This window comes from Prionailurus bengalensis, chromosome A2 (genome assembly GCF_016509475.1).
Source record: "Prionailurus bengalensis isolate Pbe53 chromosome A2, Fcat_Pben_1.1_paternal_pri, whole genome shotgun sequence".
Lineage (NCBI taxonomy): Eukaryota > Metazoa > Chordata > Mammalia > Carnivora > Felidae > Prionailurus > Prionailurus bengalensis.
Window position 1 is genome coordinate 62,073,497 of NC_057348.1, and position 13,805 is coordinate 62,087,301.

At 50.9% G+C, this 13,805-nt stretch overlaps 1 protein-coding gene across 1 annotated transcript in view; it reads right to left on the minus strand.

The window, feature by feature from the left end:
- Positions 1-13,805, minus strand: part of PKD1L1 (polycystin 1 like 1, transient receptor potential channel interacting) — a 115,331-nt gene that overhangs the window by 11,911 nt on the left and 89,615 nt on the right. The window contains 6 exon segments of the mRNA XM_043588424.1: positions 707-830; positions 4,848-4,958; positions 9,962-10,080; positions 11,825-11,977; positions 12,266-12,350; positions 13,313-13,451. Coding sequence (XP_043444359.1) covers positions 707-830; positions 4,848-4,958; positions 9,962-10,080; positions 11,825-11,977; positions 12,266-12,350; positions 13,313-13,451 — 731 coding nt within the window.

Here is a 13,805-nt window from a genome sequence, read left to right on the forward strand (position 1 = left end):
TATTTTCTTAAAGAAAGGCAGAACGTAGGGTCACCTGGGTGGCTTAGTCAGTTAAGTGTCTGACTTCGGCTCAGGTCATGATCTTGCAGTTCGTGGGTTCGAGCCCCGCATCAGGCTCGGTGCTGACAACTTAGAGCCTGGAGCCTGCTTCGGGTTCTGTGTCTCCCTGTCTCTCTGCCCATCCCTCACTCATGCTCTGGTCTGTCTCAAAAATAAGCGCTAAAAAAAAGGTAGAACATAAAAGATAAACAAGGGACAGGGTTATTATATGAAATGCATATATTCACTGTAAGTTTTTTTTCAGAATTTGGGGAAAGCCTTGCCTCTCTCTGGAAGCTTCCTGGATGTTCCCCCTCTGTCCTGGGGTGCCCTGTGTCCTGTGTCACAGCATTTTGCACACTGATCTAGCCTTCTGTCCCCACTGGCCCACAAGCTCTGGTGGAGCCACCATGCCCTGCGTCCAGCCCAGCCTGGCGACTGCAGGCGTCCAGAGGTGCTGGTGCAGCTAAGGCAGGTGCACGGATCTGGAGCAAATTCGTGCTGGGCCGAGAAGCAGCAAGATGCACCCACAGCCAGGAGCCCCTGGCCCACAACCTAGAAGTCATTCACGAGCACGCAGTGTTGCAGGTCAGGTGTTTGACGATCTTGCCCACCGTGACATACTTCCCCGCAACGACCCCATGTTGAAGGGCGGACAGAAGCCCACCTGAGCACGTGGCACGCCAGCTGTGTGGGCGCCTTGCCCATGCAGGCCATCCAGCAGCGTGGTCAGACTCCAGTCCCACCAGGCCCCCACACTTGTCAGGCCGCCAGAGGAGCTCCTGGCATTCCTGAGCACAAGAGCAGAAACCAAAGGCTATTTTTCTGTAATGTACATTTCCAGTACCTTCAGGAATAAAAGTGGGGCTGTCCCCAGCACGGGGTATGGTGTGATTCTGGATCGTGCTCTGCTCCTCGGCGATAGGCGGGAAGACTGCACAGTGATGAAGCCACCTGTCCCTTCGCTCACCTGTTCACTGTACAAACTTCACCGTGTGCCAGGAACAGGTGGGGAGAGAGAAATCATGCCCTGGCCCTCTTGTAGGGAAACAAACAATAAATCAAATAAATAAGCGAAATGGAGGCTGTGTCAGGGGTCCACATTCAGGAGAGAAAGCTAAATCGTAGGAACCCGAAGGCAACGAGGGAGTGAGCCGCACGGATGTCAGAGGGAGAGTGTTCCAGGCGGGGAGGGTGAGGCAGAGGCTTAGACAGGCACGGGCCTGTGAGGTCAAGGAAGGGCATGGGGGGCGGTGTGGCCAGTGCAGGGTGAGCACCAGGAGGGGACCAGAGGAACAGGGGCCCCGGGACCCACGGGTAGAGACACAGCCCCCTCTCCACACCACTGCCTGATGGACGGCCTCCCCCTTTCTTCCCCAAAGACCCAGAATGGCCGCCAAGCCTCCCAAGACGGACTGAGTGTTCAGTGAATAGGCACAGACCGGGGGCAGGACGACACATAGTAGGGGGTCAACAAATGTGGGTCTGGTTTTCTTCCAATTAATTTTTATGACTTGTCAGATATCTGTTTCACTTTTCCAGCAAGGAACCGAAGTAAGGGACCACCGGAATTTCGAGCTGACAACACGGATGGTTTCTGCTTGCTCAGACAACGCAGTGAAGCCATGCGCACGGGCCCGAGCTGCACATGGCTGCACGAGTAGCAGACATGTGGCTCCAAGCTGCAGTCAAATGGAAAATGAGACGTTAAACTTCTTTAGAGAGAGGACAAAATACTTTGCCCTGCCTCGAAAACATGTCTTTACATGTGGCTTCACAGAAAGGACCCGTAGCCATGGCAAGGATGGTGTGCACCTAATACCCCCATGGCAATGGCAACCGGTCTCATGTCTTACTACATCCGGGCCTCCCTCCACGAGGAGGGGGGACCGGGACACTTCTTGGAGGAGGTCATATTGTGGGAAAGCGACGAGAAGTTAGGAAGTGACATGAACTCCAGTCATCCAAGGACACAATTTCTTGTTCTCCACGTATGTGGAGAGCAGGGGGTGAGCCAAACAATCCAAGAGTGTTCTCGCTCCGAATCAGAGCTACTAAATCAATCAGGCCCACAGAGCTGGCTAAACGTCGCAAAAATAAAGTCAGCGGCTATTTTCCACTTACGGCCCTTGGATGTCGTGATTATTTCATGTACTGGCACCTTATTGGGTGGTTTGCTTCTGTTTAACTTGGGACTTTCCTGGAGACTTGATAGAGTCCAGAAAAACTTCAGATAAAACTTAAATATGATGGAACCCAATCTCATGATCATTGTTTTTCTATGACAGAAGAAATCAAGCTGCCCAGCTGCCTCGCTGTGCAGATGGGGATACGCAGGCCCAAGGTCAATGGACTTGCCCAAGTCCCCTACTAAGCAAACAAAGCCCGGTCCCTCAAATAGACGTAGTTGGTGCTTCCTGGATGCTGGCAAACGCTGAACCGTGAAAAGCTGCTGAATTTTCAGGATTAGGTACCAGGGGAGGGTAGGGGGAGAGGGTCCCCCTTGAGGCATCCCAGTACAAGCCAGGACACATCAATACCCCTCCCCTGCCTGGTGGCCGGCACATCCAGAGGTAGTGAGATTTTGCGTCGCAGTGGGAGACACAGGTCTACACAAACCAACGGGACCAGCATCTGAGCCACGAATCCAAGCATATCCATTGCTCTACATGTGAGACTTTGCACAAATATTATCTCAGCTGTGATGTTTCTGATTTGGGGACCGAGAGGAACTTCTCGTATGAGAAGTATGTCAAGTAATGCTGACTTACAAAATAGGAGATCAAAAATAAACGATCCGAGCCAGAAATATCTCCGGTTTTCATCTCCTTTTCCAGAGAGAACCACCCAAATGGTCACTTTGCTTTGCACACAGCGCCTCCTGCTGGCACAACATATGTTGTGTGCAAGCGGGCAGAAAGCTGAGAAGTTGGTCATTAATGGAACTAACCGCAGTTGCTGCAAAGGTGGGGGGGCAGTTGCACTGCTAGAACATTCTCTGGTGAGCAGCTGTGTTCCTGTGTTCAGTACAGAGTCCAGACTCATGAACGTGGACGTCCTGCTCCCAATACTAGTGGGCCCTAGACCTGCATTTGCTAGCCATCATCTGGGTGGGCGTCAATCACCACCTCTCTCATAGAAGACCAAAGCAAATATGTCCTTAAGTAATAGGTAAATTAAATGGATTTGCCAGCCACCCACATATGTCCCCCTGACATCAACAAAAATAAAGTCCATCAAGTTGAATTAGTCAAAGGCAACAAATTCATAGAAAAAAAATCCAGGAATGTGTTTCAAAATATTCTCCAGAGAGTGGCACCTGGGTGGCTCAGTTGGTTAAGCGCCTGACTTTGCTCAGGTCATGATCTCATGGTTCGTGAGTTCGAGCCCCACATCGGGCTCTGTGCTACTATCTCAGAGCCTAGAGCCTGCTTTGGATTCTGTGTCTCCCTTTCTCTGCCCCTCACCCACTCCTGCTCTGTCTCTTTCTCTTTCAAAAATAAACATTTAAAAATTTATTTTTAATATTCTCCAGAGAAAGAGAAAGTAGATGTTGGAACATGGTATTTTATTTCCGCCTCCTTGACCACAGTAAAGAATCTATATGAGTTTGTGTCATGCACTTCAGAAATCAAAGCCAAACTTCTTTGAAAAGAACTCTCAGACTGAATATTTTTTGGCAGGAGAAAATAAAGTCACTTAATAACAACTTTCAAAAAAAAAAAAAAGGAACGGGCACATTAAGTGTCCACATTGATACAGTTCATGTCTCAATTTTGGAACCACCAAAACGTGGAGAAAATTATGGCACAACAAAATGCTGTCCGTGGTTGCCCCTGGATGGTAGTGTTTTGTTTTTTTTTATTGAGCATTTTCTGCTTTCTATGTTTCCATTCTTCTGTGTTTACCCACAACGAATATGTACTATTAACAGCAGGAAGAAACAAATGAGCATATGAGAAATGGTAGACAACTCGAGGGTCTTACCACTGCTTGAAACTGCGGCCATTGGTTATGAATCACAGCAGCCTTTGGCTGAAAAACTCAGATGTTCTCCGCAAAAAAAACAAACAAAAAAAAAAACAAAAAAACCCACAAAAACAACCTCAATAACCTGATTTAGCATCTTCGCGCCAGACCTTAAGGCACCTCAAAATATCGTTTCGCTATTAATGAAACTGAGATGCTATAAATGTGCCCAAAGTCTGCCAAAAAGAGGCCTCCTGTCAACAGTGGGGACAACAGTGCCCGAGCCAATATCTGACAATTTTTTCCAGATTTCACATGCGGGATAAGTGGTGAAACACCCTCTCTGGACCTCAATTTTGTAAAAGGAAAGTGTCCCGAGGGAGAGGATGGATCCCTTTCTTCTCTGACAGATGGCCTGTAATAGCAGACAGACAGACTTTTGTTCAAAATAACAGAGTAGGGGCAGCTGGGTGGCTCAGGGGGTTGAGCGCCCGACTTCAGTTCAGGTCATGACCTCGTGGTTTGTGAGTTCAAGCCCCGTGTCGGGCTCTGTGCTGACAGCTCAGAGCCTGGAGCCTGCTTCAGATTCTGTGTCTCCCTCTCTCTCTGCCCTGCTCCCACTCATATGCGCACACATGCTCTCTCTCTCTCTCCCTCTCTCTCAAGAATAAACAAACATTACAAAAAATTCCTACTGAAAAAAAAAAAGTAACAGAGTAAAGTAACTCTCACCCTGGAACCCCAGGCTCCAGGACCTCCCCGTCAGTGATGCTGTCCATGACAAACCAGTCCTTGGTGCGGTGGCCCTGGGTTCAGAGAAGTCTGAGCAAACATCCTACCTTGTAAACTCATTCCGGATAGCTTGATTGAGGGAATATTCATCCTGGGAGACTTTCCCACACAGTACAAACCAATGCAGGAGCAGCATGAGGGTGTGCATGCAAACGTCTCTGTAAGAAATACAGTTTAAAATTGGCTGTGTGCACAGACCCAGCAAAATATTTTTCGTGGAATGGACCTTTGAAACCCCTGGGTGAATTTTTGTATAAGTTGAAGTATGTACTGAGGTTCTTTTTTTTTTTTTTTTTTTTTTACCACATATTGAAATCTAATTTTCCTAGCACCATTTTTTTTTTTTTTTTTTAAAGTAGGCTTCATGCCCAGCATGGAACCCAGCATGGAGCTTGAACTCACCACTCTGGGATCAAGACGTGAGCTGAGATCAAAAGTCAGACACTTAACTGACTGGGAGCCACCCAGGCACCCCTCCTGGTACCATTTTTTAAAAATTGTTTTACATTTATTTATTGTTGAGAGACAGAGAGAGTGTGTGAGCTGGGAAGGGGCAGAGAGAGAGAGGGAGACACAGAATCGGAAGCAAGCTCCAGGCCCCGAGCTGTCAGCACAGAGCCTGCTTGGGATTCTCTCTCCCTGTCTCTCTCTCTGTTTCAAAATAAATAAGTAAACTTTTTTTTAATGTTCATTTTATTTTTGAGAGAGAGAAACAGAACATGAGCAGGGAGGGGCAAAGAGAGGGAGACACAGAATCCGAAGCAGGTTCCAGGCTCTGAGCCGTCAGCACAGAGCCCGACGCAGGGCTCGAACCCACAAACTGTGAGATCATGACCTGAGTCAAAGTTGGTCCCTCAACCAACTGCGCCACCCAGGCGCCCCTACTGGTACCATTTTTAAAAAGACTACCCTTTCTCCAATGAGACGGGCCTTCATGTCCCATCAAAAAATCAACTGAGTGTATTTGTGTTGGTCTGTCCATCTGTCCCCGATCTTTGGGTCTGTTCTATCACCAATTCCATGGTGTCTTGGTTGTCGAGGCTTTACGGTAAGTCCTAAAGTCAGTCCTCTGGCTTTGTTTGTTCTTTTCCAGAATTGTTCTGGTACCCTAATTCTTGCGCTTTCTATTGAAGTTTCAGAACCAGTGTGTCAAGATCTATGAAAAAGCTTGCGGAATGCTGGTTGGGAGTACACTCAGTTCCTATGGATCACTTGGGAAGAACTCACACCTTCACACAAGGATCCCAGCCAACGGACAGGTCTCTCCGTGTCTTTATATCTTCTTGGATGTCTTTCATTAGTGTTCCGTGGTTTTCAGCATACAAATTCTGCACGTGTGTTCTTGGATTTGTATCTAAGAGCTTCACTTCTGTTGTACTACTGTATACGCTATTCCTTTGTGCATTTTAAATTCCAGCTATTCCCTGCTGGTGTTTGGGAACAGAACCGACTGCAGGGTGACGTTTCCCCTGCAGCTTTTCTCAATTCACGTAGGGGTTCTAGGAGCCTTTTTCACGGAATATTTGAGAGTTTTCTGTACGGACTAGTCCTGTCCTCTTGCAAGAGGCTGTGCTATTTCTCCTTTTCAAACTGGTAAACTGTGTATTTCCTCTTCCTGCCTATGGCATGGGCTAGGCCTTATCACAGGAGGTTTAATCAGGGAGAGACGAGGGGACATCCTTGCCTTGTTTCTGATTCCTAAAAGCACTCCCTGGGGCACCTGGGAGGCTCAGCTCGTTAAGCGTCCGACTCTTGATCTCAGCTCAGGTCATGGTCTTGCAGTTTGTGAGTTCGAGCCCCATGTCGGGCTCTGTGCTGACAGCGTGGAGCCTGCTTGGGATTCTGTCTCCCTCTCTCTCTGTCCCTCCCCTGCTTGCTCTCTCTCTCTCAAATAAAAATAAACTTAAAAAAATTAATAAAAATTAAACCAAATTTAAAAATAAAAGCACACATTGTCTCACCACTAAGTGTGAGGTTAGGTGTAGGGTTTTCATGGATCCCCTTTATTGTTTTACGGAAGTTCTTTTCTATTCCTAGTTTGCACAGATGTTTTCTCCCCATGAATGAATGTCTAATTTGGTCAAATGGTTTCTTCTGCATCTATCGAGATGATCAGATAGTTTTTCTTCCTTGCTCTGTGGATACAGTAGATTCTATTCACGGTTTCCTGCTTCGGCCTCTCTTACCCCCTCAGGCAGCACCCCTACTTGCGTGGAGGGAACTGGCGCTGTCGCTGCTCCCCTCTCTCTCTGTCCTGACTCCCGGGGACCCCAGCACGTGCTCTCTTGTCAGCTGCAAGTTAGCACAAAAACGTGACCAGACTAGGACCAGGCCCTTTGGGGTAGGTTCCCTCCTGGGTGATGTGTTTCCCACCAGGAGACACATAATGTCTGGTTCTTTCTTCTTTTCTTCATGGTGGCCTTTGTGGATGATTGATGCTTAGACTCGTTCATTCATTAAAGGCTGAAAAATGGTCCAATCCTATCATTTTGTTTTCATCTGTTAGCTGGAATACCTCTGTAAAGAGAAATATTCCTTCCCTGTTATGTGATTTCCCAGGGGCAGTTTGGGAGGACAGGACCGATACTTTGTTACCGGCTTTTTGAAAGTTGGTTCCCACATATCTGCCGGCGCAAATCAATTACATTTCTGGTGTCACGGCAAATCTATGGATATTTGATGAGCTTTAATTCATTGTTACCACGATCTCTATCATGATCTCTGAAATTATGTCTAATTACCCATCTCTGACCCACTCAAGCCTCTTCAAACTGGCTTCTGAGTCTAGTTATTGTTTCCTTGCTTACCAAATGTTCCAGGCTTATCTTACACGTTTTCTATCACAGACTTGAAATCATAAAATCCAAGTCAGACGCTTAACCCACTGAGCCGCCCAGGCGCCCCAACATATTTACAGTCACTTTTAGTTCAAAGTCAGGACTATAACGTTTTAACTTTTTCAGACTCAAATCTGCACCTCCCTTCTCCCACACTGAGAATTAGGAAGTCACAGAATCCCTCATTTGCCACATCCCACACGAACCAGCGCTCAGAATGAAGACAAGAACGCTGCGCTAATGACAAATACCGTTGTGGAACCCGCTGGATGACTTTCTCTCTAGTTTCTCTGTCGTTAGGGAGCAGGCTTGTAAGGTCAAATGTTTTCATCTTGAGGCAAATTTTTGAAAATCCTATTCCTTTTCTGTCCCCTAAGTAGCAGTTTCCTAAAGTGGTAGGAAATCCCTCGTTCCACTGAGCACAAGCGGATGCACAGAAACTCGATTCCTAGCGGTTGGCCGAGTGGCGGGTAGCCCACACGTACATTCTTTCCCACCTGCTTCTCTCCTGTAATGGAGAGGTGTCCCCCGTCTGTGCGGACAGTCCTCGTGCTCCAGACGCCTTGGCCTCCCGCAAGACAGCGGGGTTATTTTTAGGCTCTTTCTATGGCAGGAGGTCCCGCACGGCCTGTCTCGTGCCTGGGTCATCTCGAGGTTTTGCTGACGCGCTTCCCGGAGCGGGGCCGCTGGGTCGAGGTAAATGCATCTGTGACGGTGCGGGGCTTCCCAGGTCCCCATGGGGGCGGTTCCATTCCACACTCACACGGGCGCTATGTGACAGCATCTCTTCCCCGTCAGCTCACCCCCAAACCACTGCAGATTTCTGCACTTTTAGTCTGCAATTCACTTGCTTACGAGCCCAAGTGCTACCCTCATCTGTTGGCTTCCTGAGCCCAGTTTTGTTCTAAAGAGTTGTTGGTCTTTTTTCCATTTTTTAAAACCTCTTCGTATGTTAAGATACTCCTCTTAGTTTGTCACTGTCTTTTTACTTTACGTATGACATCTTATGTCACACCAGGTGTCTCTTCTTTGAGTCTGATGTCCCCAGATTTGTTTCCTCTTCTATTTCTGGATTTTAGGTCACAGGGACGTTTTCCTCACCCACAGGTCACAGAGAAATTGACACACACTTTCTTCTGGGACTTGCATGGTTCTGCTTTCACATTTAAATCTTCATCCACTTGGAATTTGCACGTCTTATGACAAAAGTATCCAGTTATTTATTTGTTGTTTTTTTAAATTTTTTTTTTCAACGTTTATTTATTTTTGGGACAGAGAGAGACAGAGCATGAACGGGGGAGGGGCAGAGAGAGAGGGAGACACAGAATCGGAAACAGGCTCCAGGCTCCGAGCCATCAGCCCAGAGCCCGATGCGGGGCTCGAACTCCCGGACCGCGAGATCGTGACCTGGCTGAAGTCGGGCGCTTAACCGACTGCGCCACCCAGGCGCCCCTGTTTTTATGCTTCTCTCATGACTGTTCAATTATTCCTGGTTAAAAGCTCCCTCGTTTTCCTGAAGATCTGAGATGGTGCCTTCGTCACACACTCGCATCGGGTGGGATTTGCATTCGGGTCAATTTCCGGACTTCCTTATCCATTCCATGGGGCCGTCTCTTATTCGTGTGCCCAGAGCCACCCTCTTCGGGGGCTGCGGTCTTACCGTCACGGCCAGCAGAGTGAGCCCCACGCACTGGCTCTGCCTTCTGGGGTTTTCCTGGCTGGTTCTCCATGTTCCTTCTTCCACAGTGACTTGATCATGGGCCAGAACGAGTGATGAGGGAGGAGGAAGAGAAAGAAAAGAAAACCAGAAAGGTCTGCTGGCCCTTGATTGAGAGCGCGTTACAGTTGTAAGCTAACGTTAGACGGCACTCTAGAAGACGGGTGTCTTCTTCCCAGTCAAGGAGAAGAGGGCATGTGTTTCTAAGTCATCTTCACGTTCCTCCAGCTGCACTCGCTTCTCCTCTACCTGATGCCTGTGTGGGTCTCTTGTGTTTTATTTCCCTGCCCCGCTAAACAGTCCTCTCAAGTATGTGAAGGGCCCTGCGTTTTGCATTTTCGTTTTATAGCCTGTTACCTGACTCAATTCCCTTCTGCCTGTTTTCTTGTTCATTTTTGTAGGATTTTCTAGACTGTTAGTCACGGCACATGCAAACGGAAAAGACTCAGCCTCCTGCAAACCTGCTCTCTCTGGACCCACCGTCCCCTTGGTGCCCCTCCCCTGCGGCTGGGTCCCCACCCGCATGCCACAACCCCCGCTCCCAGGCCACCAGCGCCCCCTCTGCAGGGGGGTGGGAGCAGAGCCACCCCGTCGGGCCACCACCCACCTCAGGGCCACCCGCGTCCGGGTCTCTCTCCTCATCCTCTCCCTGGTGACGCTGAGCTGGGCCGCGGACGGTGGACGTGCCCAGCGCAGGCGGCGTGCTCGCTGTCGGGCAGCCACCATCTGTGGGGACGACAGTGCTGTGAGCCGGGGACCACAGATAAGGGCAGGAGGTCCCGCAGTCCGGACTGTTCATGCGGCCTGGGGCTGGGGGCAGAGCCACTTTGTGCGGGTCACATACAGCAGGCGGGCGAGCAGCGGGCCGGTGGGGGGGCAGGTCTCTGCCAGCTCTGGGGACAATGTCACTGCACAGGGGGAGCTGTCTGGCACTGACTGATTACGGGCATGGGTTAGGTGCTCAGGACGCCTAAGAAGTCAAAGACCCCTGTCCCGGGAGGTCACGTGAGTGGGGCCCTGGGGCAGGGATGCTCCCACCCCCTGCAGCCATCGCAACATCCTCAGTCCCAAGGAGGACAGGACGCACCCAGGGACACCTTGGGAGGGGGGGACTTGGCCGCCAGCCCCGCATCAGGGCCGCACCTGTGACCGGGCTGCAACCGGAGGCCAAAGACACAGAAGGGCCAGCAGACCTGCCGCACAGGGGCGGCGACTGTCCGTGGGACAGAAGGAGAAAGAAAAGAGACCAGGAAGGTGAGAGAAACCAGAGCCGTGTGCTGAGGGCCACCAAGTGCAGCAGGCGTGTGGCCAAGCCTTGCGGCCCAGAGCCTCGTCACCACCCAGGTGGCCTCGGTGTAATTACATCACTGCTCCCAGCTTCACTGTGACTGATCTTACAGCAGGTGCAGTGACGCTCCCGCTGCACGAGGTGGTGGGAGAAACACGCTGAGTATGAACAAGTGGTCAGGGCGGGGCACATGCACGGCACGTGCTCTCCATCACCAGGGGGCCGACGGGTTACTCAGGCAATCATGCCATAGGCCAGTTAGCCTCAGGGCTCACTGGTCACCTGCGGAAGGATGGCAGTTGGGAGAGAAAGGTAGGGGTGAGGCCCATCAGTGAGCTGGGGCGTGTCCCTGGTCATTCCACAGGAGGACATGACACCTGCCGGGGACCAGCCCGTACCCTTCCGCACGGGAGACCTTCCTCTGCCTTTGTGTTGTCCACCCCACCCGAGAGAAGGCTGCACACACAAGGGGGGTACTGATGGGAGGAGGGGGAGGAAGCAGCAAGAATTAGATTTGTTGTGAAATGCACATGACTTAGAAGTTCTCCAAAATCATGGCCAAGAATTCTACTTCTTATCTGCTTCAATAGTTTAAAGTAGGCTCATGGGGCGCCTGGGTGGCTCAGCTGGTTGAGCGTCTGACTTCCGCCCAGGTCACGATCTCATGGTTTGTGGGTTTGAGCCCCATGTCGGGCTTTGTGCTGACAGTTCAGAGTCTGGAACCTGCTTCTGATTCTGTGTCTCTGGCTCTCTCTGCCCCTCCCCCGCTCACACTCTGTCTCTCTCTTTCAAGAGAGACATGTTTTAATAAACATTAAAAAAGTAGTTTAAAGTAGGCTCAGGCCATGATCTTGAGGTTCGTGCATTTGAGTCTCATGCTGGGCTCTGTGCTGACAGAGCAGAGCCTGGTTGGGATTCTCTCTCTCTCTCAAAATAAATAAAGTAAAAACTAAAAAAAATAAATACAATAGGCGACTGTTCTTGATGCTCTGATTTCTCCGGGATTGGGGCAGAGGTAAGGAAACAGGTCTTGAGTGCTCACGCATCGCGTACGGGCACATGAAGCAGCAGAGAAACTACATTACACCCACGGGTCTCCAAAAACGCAGTCGAGTTTGAATCCAAAGAGGAAGTTCAGACCGGCCTGCGGAGGCTGGACCACGGCACCGAGGGCGGCCTCACCTCCTCCATCTGGCTTGCATGGTGGGCCATGGGGGACCTTACATGTCCTTCCAGCTCAGAGCCCAGGTCCTTGGTGGCCTCGCGCAGAGACTCGGTGAAGAAATGTGGGTCGTCTCTCTTTCTCCAGGCAAAGCCCAAGGCCACGAGGCCGACCTGGAAGGAGAAATCAGACAAGGCACCGTCCTCGTCCCCCGTCCCTGTGACCCACGGAGCTGTCCCGGTCACAGGCTCAGGCACACCCTAGTGTCACCTGCCTAGGATTCCCCGCCCACCCACACCCTGGGAGAGGTGGGTCCAGAGCCTCTGCGTCCCAAGGCTCCGTGTCCTCGAGTGAAAAATGGGGTTGGAGAGATGTCATCACGCGTCACCTGAATGGAGTCCTGGCTCCACGTCCAGGCCCCTGCTGATAGGAAGGGACCCCAGCAGAAGGGCCCCACTCACCAGAAGTGGCTGGGTGACAAAAACACAGCACAGCACGGACAGGGTCAGCAGGTGCAGCCACTGTGCGCATTGTGTCGGGTTAAACCTGTCCCCGGGGAGAGAGCAGCTGTCAGTACCTGCCTATCTGTGCACAGGACACCAGGACTGAGGGTCTGCGTCCTCGTGATGGTGCGACTGCGGGCAGCAGCAGTGGGCCTGTGGCGGGGAAGAGGCAGCAGCGGTGGGCGCCCTGTTGTTCCGCCCAAAGAAGGGAGTTTATCTGTCCGGAGGGGATGTCAACCCCGCAATAGAGAAAGGAAAGCCCAGCACAGGGACAGAGATCATGGGCGGGGAGGGGTAATAATAATGACAATAAACTTTGCATCTGCAAAGCACTGAGCCTGGAGGACTTCATTTGCTCCTTCTAAAATCTTACAAACTAGGTACTGTGAATATTCCCATTTCACAGAGGAGCAAACTGAGGCACAGAGTTTTTTTTTTTTAAGTAACTTGTCCATCATCACCAGGTGAGTCAATATATGCATGAAGAAAGGGAAGAGTCAAGGGCAGAGGGGCAAGTATCTTGGTTTTATGGCTGCTCCTCCTGGGCCCACAGGAGCCATGCTGAATGGCCCTCTGAGGAGCAGGGGACCCAGATGGAGAGGCCACCGTATGGACAGAATCAGAATCCCTGAGATACGTGCATCTTCAACAGACAGGGGTTGAGGGTTCCTTGCTGAGCCAGTAGCCTGGCTCAGAGCCCAGCTTCTTGGGAGCTTGGCTGCTGGACCTCTCCTTCCCGAGGAGGGTCTGGAGGCCTCGGGTGACACCCGGGGCTCCATCTGGGTCGGGCTGCTGTCCCAGAGCTGGCCGGCCAGGCCCTGGGGCTCTTGGGGATTTGTATCTGGATTCTTCGCCCGCAGGGCCGTGGGAGGGAGACCGGAGGACGAAATTAGCAACGGCCACATCTGGGCTCACACTTTGCATTCCCAGAAATGCAAGGAATCTTTTTATCAATGAGAGACTTTCCCAAAGGCCCGAGGATATTTGAAAACCACAACTGCTCACCTGTACCCCAGAAATGCCGTCCCCAAGCCACAGGCCACAGACACCATCCAGCAAGTGGCCCACGCTGCGAAGCCTGACCAAGGCGGTGGTGCCCTCGGCCACTGGAGCACAGCAAGTCGTCCAGACCCACTGGTGGGGACTAAGGGGGAGCAGGGAAGAGGCACACGTGTTAACAGACCTCACCCCTGCCATCTGAGTGTGCCTGCTAATTCTATGTCAGCGGGACTGGGTCATGGGTGTGCAGACATTTGGTTGAACATTATTCTTGGTGTGTCCACAAGGGAATTTCCAGAGAGATGAACATTTAAATGGCTGCACTGAGGAGCACCTGGGTGGCTCAGTCAGTTAAGTGTCTGACTTTGGCTCAGGTCATGATTTTGCAGTTTGTGGGTTTGAGCCCCACATCAGTCTCTGTGCTGACAGCTCAGGGCCTGGAGCCTCCTTTGGATTCTGTGTTTCCCTCCTCTCTGCCGCTCCCCCACTCGTGAGCTAT